This window comes from Gossypium arboreum, chromosome 10, assembly GCF_025698485.1.
Source record: "Gossypium arboreum isolate Shixiya-1 chromosome 10, ASM2569848v2, whole genome shotgun sequence".
Lineage (NCBI taxonomy): Eukaryota > Viridiplantae > Streptophyta > Magnoliopsida > Malvales > Malvaceae > Gossypium > Gossypium arboreum.
In genome coordinates this window covers 39,036,014-39,043,770 of record NC_069079.1, presented here as the reverse complement: position 1 = coordinate 39,043,770, position 7,757 = coordinate 39,036,014, and the positions used below count along the sequence as shown (strand labels likewise).

The following is a 7,757-nucleotide window of genomic DNA, read 5'->3' as shown; positions in this document are numbered from 1 at the left end:
GACAAAGTCATAGGATATAAGATGAAATGACTTAATGATGCACATGAAAATGTATGAATATGCAAAACCTATCCTAATCCTTTTGAGGTGGAGGAGGTGGACGAAATCTTGTAAAAAATTGAGCCACTTGATCCTCCAAAATAGACATCCTAGACCCCATACTATGAAACGCATCATGGACCTCTACTCGAAAACCTCAGAATTCATCTCCCAAAGAGTTAATCGCATCAAGAAGCATATTACTTAGTTCATCTTAGCTCATCTAAAATAGGAGCCAAGTGAAGGAGCAAGAGGAGGAGCTGGAACCTCATCGTGACTACCCTAAACATCTTCATCATCTTAAGCTATTGTTTGGTCATCCTTTACCCATTCGCAGACACATATGAGACTTTTTCAATGATGTTTTACCTCACGTTGATTTTATTTAATCTAATTGCTAGATTTAAAATATTCACAGACACATATACTTGGCATTGATCGTAGGGAGTACCTTAGGATTTAGAGATTGTTTAACTAAATTTTGATTTGAGATACTAATGCAATTTCTAAACGTTCAAAACTAATAAATCTAATTTTGATTTGGTTAAATATTTTTTTTCTTTGTCTTTTGCTAGGGACTAGCAAAAATCTAAGTTTAGGGTGTGATAATTCTCATATTTAGAGTCATTTTAGTATAATTTTCATAGTATTTTAGGAGATAATTTTTGCATTGAGATTAGTTTTTATTACATTTTATATTTCTCGGATTAATTTTTTTTTCAATTTATATCAATTTTAGAGATAGTTTGGGTTTCTTACCATTTTTCTTTCTTCTTTGTAGGTATCGAATGAAGAAGAGAAGTCATTTGCTCCACTAGATCTAATTCAATGTGATGGAGCATTTTTTTCAATTCAAAAATTATCATAGCAAGTAGTCTGCTCCAACGCAAATTTCATGTTCGATGAAGCTACACAAGAAAAAAAAACCTAAAAATAATGGTAATGAAATTTAAGAGAAAGAAAGGAGAAAAGAGTGAAGAAATCAGTTAGAGGCTAGAGAAAAACTCTCAGACCAAGGTAAACTTCAAGCATGTAAAGAAAATATGAAAAAGAGATTTGAGGAACTCAACAAAAAATTTTTAACTATTTTCTCTCTAGATTATTTCTTTTTATTTTTATCAGTGCAAGTTCATTGTAAATCTCTTTTGTGTTGTTTTCTCAACTCATTATAAACTAAACTCTATTTTCTTGAAACGATAATAGATCATATTTCTTAGTTAATTGATTTATTTTTCTTCACTTGTTTCAATCCTTGTTAACTATTTATTCAGTCTTGTGCTTATTTAATCACCAAGTTGTACTAATCTGATAACCTTGATTTTCTTGGAAGAGAAGATTAAGGTTTAGATCTAGACAGAATAAATTAGGACTAAATTTAGTAGTATTGACAAACGAATTGATTTGTGGCTAGGATATGAATATACCTAATGCCCTAATCAATCAAATAGGCTTGTTCTTAGTGACTTCACTCAACTTGCCTAGCATAGGAATATACTTAATGAAAAAAAGAGATTAACTTAAATAGATACTGGAAGGGTCAAGTTAGTGCCATTGAATCCTAGACTAGTAAGTACATAGATTGAACAATTGAATTAGAGATAATTGATTAACTAAATTAGGTGAAGTTAGAGTTCTAAGTCTTTAAAATTGATTGAGAAACTTAGAAGTTTTCATTATTTAAGTTTAATAGAATTTACATAATTTGTTTAGTTTAATTTTTCTAATAATCAAAATTTATTTTATTGATCTGGATTAGATAAAATTGAATAGTTGGTATTTAATAGCTTAGAATTTTGTCCTTGTGGGAACGATATTTTCTTATCACTTATTACTTTATCGACTCACATGTACTTATATTACAAATTTCACTCGTCACAAACTATGTTAGATGGATGTTACTCTATTAAACTAACTTAATAGTTAGGCAACTATTTTATAACAACTCGTTATAATTTTGGAGGATTTAAAAATTAAGTGATTAAAAGGTAATTTTAATCAAAGTTCGGTGGGACTTAGTTTACCCAAATATTAATTGCTATTTATGCCGTTCCTATTTTAATGGGTTGGGCAGTCGGGCTGTTCCTTCAACAAAATAACTTGCATTTGTCGTCTCGGGTACCGAATCTAGAGGGAGACAGCGAAGGAAGAATTATGAGAAATTGTTGATAGGTTCGAATATCCAAGACGATAATGTCGAAATCCAAATCATGGCTAAGTTTATCCTGGGTTTTCGTTATACAAATCCTTTTTCAATCGTCATCGACAATTGCTGCCACCAGGTCCATTACAATCTAAACTATCTGGGTTAAAGTATTTTCTAGGATTTTTTTATCCACGAAGTAGTTTTGGGTAGTTTTGTTTCTGCGTTTTGATTCTGGGTTTTCTTTTTCATTTTTTAATGGAATTGTAGAAAGGAGATTGGCTTTCCAGAGAGGCGCATTTGCAGAACAACAGTTCAAGGAAGATATTTATTATCTGATGATAATGGTAAATAAGTTACTATGTTCATCATCTTTCTTTTTTGCATTTTCATGTTCAACTTTTGTAATTTGTAAATTATGAAGAAAACAATAAATTGAATTTTAGTTGTTTATGGAATTAATGGGTGGAAATATATAGGAAAAACTGAATGAAAAGAATTAAAAGTTGGTTATTTTCATGCAAAGTCTGGGATTATATACATAGTTTCTTGCTCATTGTCTTTCAAGAAAAGCATTGTTCTTTTTAAAACTGATTTGAAAATGTTATTACCGAAGATAGACGTGCACTTTATGCTGTTTAATCTTCTGTTATACCTGCACAATGGTCACAAACAAAGCAAATGGAGAGAAAAAGACTGGTATAATGGACAGGAGAAAGTATGAAGTTTGATCCGATGTGTTAATTTCATGGTTGTTTCTTTAATTTACATTCAACTTTATAATTTGCATACTGTCACTACATGAGAATTTGCCTAACTCTTTCTCTAGTTCTAACTGTGGGATTTGTATTACCCATTGTATCTAATAAGTCAGGCCTGTTATCCATCCTTTGGTTTGGTTAGTTTCACAACAGTATTTACATTGTAGGCTATGTGTGTGATGCTCTCTCATTGGATCCACAGTACCGTTGCTGTCCTGAAAGAGGAGACAAATTCTCTTGCCAGTGAGTATATTGACTTAGACACATCTTTATGGTGTCTTAGACACATCTTTATAGTGTCTTGTAACACCTTTGATTCTAATTTGCAGTGGATGCAACGTTCTTTCGCAGTGTTGTAACTCCTATGAATTTTGTGTTTCATGCTGCCTACACCCTGCACGAGTATCATTCTCGACCACTTTTTTTTTTTTTTTTTTACTAGTTATCATACATATGTTAGGCATAATAAATTTAGTCTAGGATTTTTTTTGCAGACACAGAAGGAACAAGTTTTGAAACTAAAAGTAGCTAAGCCATCTACATCAGGTAAGTGTATTGTTTTAGTTAGCCACAATTGTTTATTTCCTTATAAAGAGGGGCAATGGGATGAGGTCTACAGCTTTGATGGCATGAAAGTCTGTCATGAACATTTTTTATATTTGTAATGTCTCATATAAGTTGATGGCTTATTTTCAACCCTTGTCATCTGCTGCAATAGAAAATCTCAGCCACTCTTATTTCTCTGGATTTATTTTTCCAAAAGTGAATTTTCATATTTTATGAGATTCACAGATCCCTGTGCCCTTTTGAAGTAATTCTTTTGCTTCCTTTCTTAAGAACCAATTTGAAAGACAGCTTGTCTGGCACTATAATAGCAACTTAAAGATCTCCTAAGGAGATCATCTTGCAGTATTCTTTTGAATGTGATGGTTATGCCTAAGTTTGGCACTATGAAATTGTATACTGTGAAAAATTTATTCTGAATGATATATTCCTATTTTTTTGTAATTACTGGCTTTTGGTTTTTGAATGTGGTAGTTTGTCTTACTGGAGATATATTTAATAAGAAATTTTTTGGAAGTTTGTATTTCAGCAATGTTATAGCTACCATGTGGTTTCTCTATGAGGTACTAGGTCTTCATAACTTTTCTTCCTTTTTTCCCTCTGTGGCAGGGACATATCTCAGTGTCTTTGACTTTTGTGCTGGGAGGTGTCGGCATAACTCTGAAAGTGTGGTAAGTGATACTCTATAGATATAGGAACATATTTACAGTTTACTGGATCATTTCTCTTTATCTTTTAAAGAGAAGGGGATCTACCCAGGTGTGATTTCCTGGAAACCATTGGTGAAAACTGTCATGCTAATGCTATAAGTTACAAACCACAATGACAGCTCCTGTTTAATTTATTGACCTGTGTCATTTTCTTCAATAGTGAAATTTTCTTTAGGTAGCATATGTGATTCAAGTAAGGGAAACTTTTTATTGTTTAAACTATGATTCAGGCTGGTTAAATGAGCTTTATTTTTCAGGTTCATGAAAATGCCTATGTTAGTGATTTTCATCATTGCTTTTCTCTGCCATCAAATTCTTCTGGTACGTTTAGACATAACCTTTTTTTTGACATCATCATTATTATTATGTCTTCAGTTCATCCCTTTTTAGTTAGTTTACATTTGCATACTCATATCTTCTTAATCTGCTCCTCTGATGTAGCCCTAGGTATGAAAAGAAAGAATGGAGTAAAATCAGAGAAAAAGGAAAGAAACAGAGGGAATTGTGTGGAAATAGTGGATCTCAGTAATCCAGAAGCTTGTAGAAAGTGATATAGACTACTCCAGTATACTTTCCATATAAGCATAGATTAAATAATTAAATAGCATCAGATAACCAAGAATCATTATTAAGCCCATAAGCTATAACAAAAGATCTTTTGTACATACATGCATACATATATTTGTTCGCAGACATGACGCCCTATCTGTTTGATATTTTTGAACTCATATAGCTGTGATGTTTGATCAGTTCTCATTCTGATTTAATTCAGTAGGTAGAAATTTAGCATTAAATTATATGGTTGAATTTTCCATGCGCCAGGGTCAACCATCTCACCTGTAGAAGCCAGACTTAATGGTATTAATGTTGTCATTGGAAGGTGAATTTCCATTGTGGTTGGTTCTGTTTCTAGATTCTAATATGTAATATCTGTCGAGTTAATATGTTTTCTCTTTTTCCTATGAAACAAAGGCAAGGAGAGTCTTGTGATTCAGTTTGCAAGTCAAATGGACAATCATGCGTACTAAATAAGCTTTTGATACTTAACCAGTGTGATATGTAAGTTCTTCACCGTCTTCTTTCCTCTTTTATCATGTGGCTTTGTGGTTCATTATTTGCTTTAGTGCATGGCTAATATTTTGTGGAGTGTATCCATCTGTTTGGTTGATCTTCCTGCAACTGCATTTAGGTATATTATAGAATCCTTCTTGTTATTGCACTTATATCCAGTTATCTATTGTATCTTGAGTTGGTTCAATATTGTCTATGTTTTTACACATTCCATCTTCATTTATAACATCGAGGAGGAAAGTATAGGTATAGTCAAACAGGGAGGTTGTTAAAAATTTGTGCTTGAAGTTATTTTATAGTGTTATGTCTCACGCACTTTCGATATTTTCTTTTCTTAGACTTTGGTCTTTTTTTTCTTTATAAACAGTATCCAGAAATATATGAGCTGCAAAGGAGCATGCTTGGCAAGCGTTGGACCCGATCAACCTGCTGAAGTTGTAGATGATGCTCCCAAAAATTTGGTATGTTTCCTTTTTTTTAATGTTTTACATTTGCAAAACTGTGTATCAACTAGAAAATTGATAAGATAGAATTTTTTAATGTCTATTGAAACTTTCATGACTATGTAGCATACATAATCTCCTGTTTCTTATCTTGCCGTGGAAGTAAATTGAAGTGTGCTAAACTGATTGTTATGCTCATAATTGAAATAATTACTTTCTACTTTTTTTTTTCCTTTTATGAAAAGCAAATCATGTCATAGAAAATGAAGGCTTATCAATAAAATGAGAAATTTAATGCTAAAAGTTGAGAATGACATATTCCCTGTCTTTCAGAATCCAGGAGCATGCTTGTATACTCGAACACAATCAATGCTATCTTGTGATGGTTCTCATCGGCATACCAGGAGACTTTGTCCCTGTGCATAGTGCATCACCTTGGTGAGTTTGGTTCTTTTATTGACTATTAGGAATTTTTTTCAATGTCAGAAGATAACTGCATTGTTGCTGTGATCTTGTTAGAATAATGGTGGGACAGTTCCAGAGTTGAATCATGTCTTAAGTCGGGCTATTTATTCCCGAGTACTTCTTGAAGGCATCAGACTTTCAGGAGACAAATTTTTGCATTGGACCTAAACGTACCTGTTGGTGTTTCGATATGAATTTGTTAGGACAGAAATGTATAGGGTTGCACGTGTCTTGACATTGTTGTATAATATTAGATGCAAAATGCCATTTACATGCTAATTTAAGTTCAAATTCCATGCAATACAAGAGAGTAGAGGTTGTGGTTTTTTCCCTATCAATGGGGTGAAATCAAGGGGAAAATGTTATTACTTGCAAGCAAAGCATTGAATTCTGACTTTGCTTCCGAGTAAACTGATAGCGTAAGCTATGTTTTAGGGTTCTTTTAAAAATTCTGGTCTTGAATGAGAGGGATATGGTTTCAATGTTTATCATCTATTTTCCTTTTTAGAAATTTTCCAAAGAAAAAGTTAAAATATCCCTATGTCTATATTCTTCGTACATTTAGAACTTAGTTATTTTACTTTTAAATTTAAAATTTAATTTAATTATTCACATTGTTAAAAGTGTTGTATTAAATTCATAGATGTGACATTTTAAAATTAAAAAAAATCACTTAATAAACATGTAAAAAAATGATATTATAATATATTTGAATTTAACAGAATTTTAATGGAGTTAAACAATTGTGCTTGTTTCCCATTAAACCAATCAAATTGCTACATGTCACATTTTATTAAATAAAAGTATAACATTAAGATTCAATAAATATTAAGTTAAAAAAAATAATCTCTCGATCTCTCATATTCTCCACTTTCATCTTCTCTACAAAGAAATTTCTATAAAATTTTAACATAAGCTCTACTGGTAATTTTTCCCATTAAAACAAATCCCATTTTTAATATTCATCTTCTTTTCCATTAAAACAAATCTTCATTTCCAATATTAACAACTCAAGGGAAAAAAAGAAAACTCCCCATTTTCTCCATTTTGAGGCTATGAGAGGTGGTTGTTATGCGGTTTTTTATTTCGACTAAGAAGATGAAGAAGGATTAAGAGGGTGAGGGTGAGGGATGAATTTTTATTTTCAATTTAATTTTACTTAATGTAAATTTTAAATATTTTATTTAATTAAAAATATCGTGTTATAATTCGATTGGTTTATAATTTTTTTTTAAAAAAGGGGAGTTAATTGTTGTTACCAAAGTGATAACAAAATAAAACTTTAGGTACCTAAATAGAAAAGGTTCAATAGCCTGGGTACCTAGTTTTCATATAAACCTAATAAAAAAAATATGGTGAATTAGAAATGACACTAAATCGGATATTTGCACTTCTTTTTTTTGGAATTTTCGAATTTGAATTTGTAAATTTGTCTAAAATTTGAATTCACATATTATTCAAATATTACTATCCAAATTTGTATCCAAATTGAATACTATTATCCTTCGGATCCTTGAATTTGAATTTAAAAATTTTAACCATATATCGGATATTTGAATCCACA

At 31.4% G+C, this 7,757-nt stretch overlaps 1 protein-coding gene across 1 annotated transcript; it reads left to right on the top strand.

Annotated features, from left to right (window-relative positions):
• The first annotated feature begins 2,031 nt into the window (after positions 1–2,031).
• On the top strand, positions 2,032–6,728 carry LOC108487283 (uncharacterized). The gene is made up of 12 exons (XM_017791583.2): positions 2,032–2,318; positions 2,450–2,526; positions 3,108–3,183; positions 3,270–3,342; positions 3,435–3,486; positions 4,114–4,175; positions 4,472–4,535; positions 5,037–5,094; positions 5,187–5,273; positions 5,653–5,746; positions 6,062–6,166; positions 6,248–6,728. Exons 1-11 carry the CDS (start codon positions 2,230–2,232, stop codon positions 6,152–6,154), a joined length of 825 nt encoding a protein of 274 aa, XP_017647072.1. The 5' UTR covers positions 2,032–2,229; the 3' UTR covers positions 6,155–6,166; positions 6,248–6,728.
• Positions 6,729–7,757: the final 1,029 nt, after the last annotated feature.

Coding starts and splice junctions, on each gene's coding strand:
- LOC108487283 (XM_017791583.2), top strand. CDS start 2,230: ATGTCGAAATCCAAATCATGGCTAAGTTTATCCTGGGTTTTCGTTATA. Junction 2,527..3,107: donor TTTATTATCTGATGATAATG/GTAAATAAGTTA, acceptor TTTACATTGTAG/GCTATGTGTGTGATGCTCTC. Junction 4,176..4,471: donor GGCATAACTCTGAAAGTGTG/GTAAGTGATACT, acceptor TTTATTTTTCAG/GTTCATGAAAATGCCTATGT.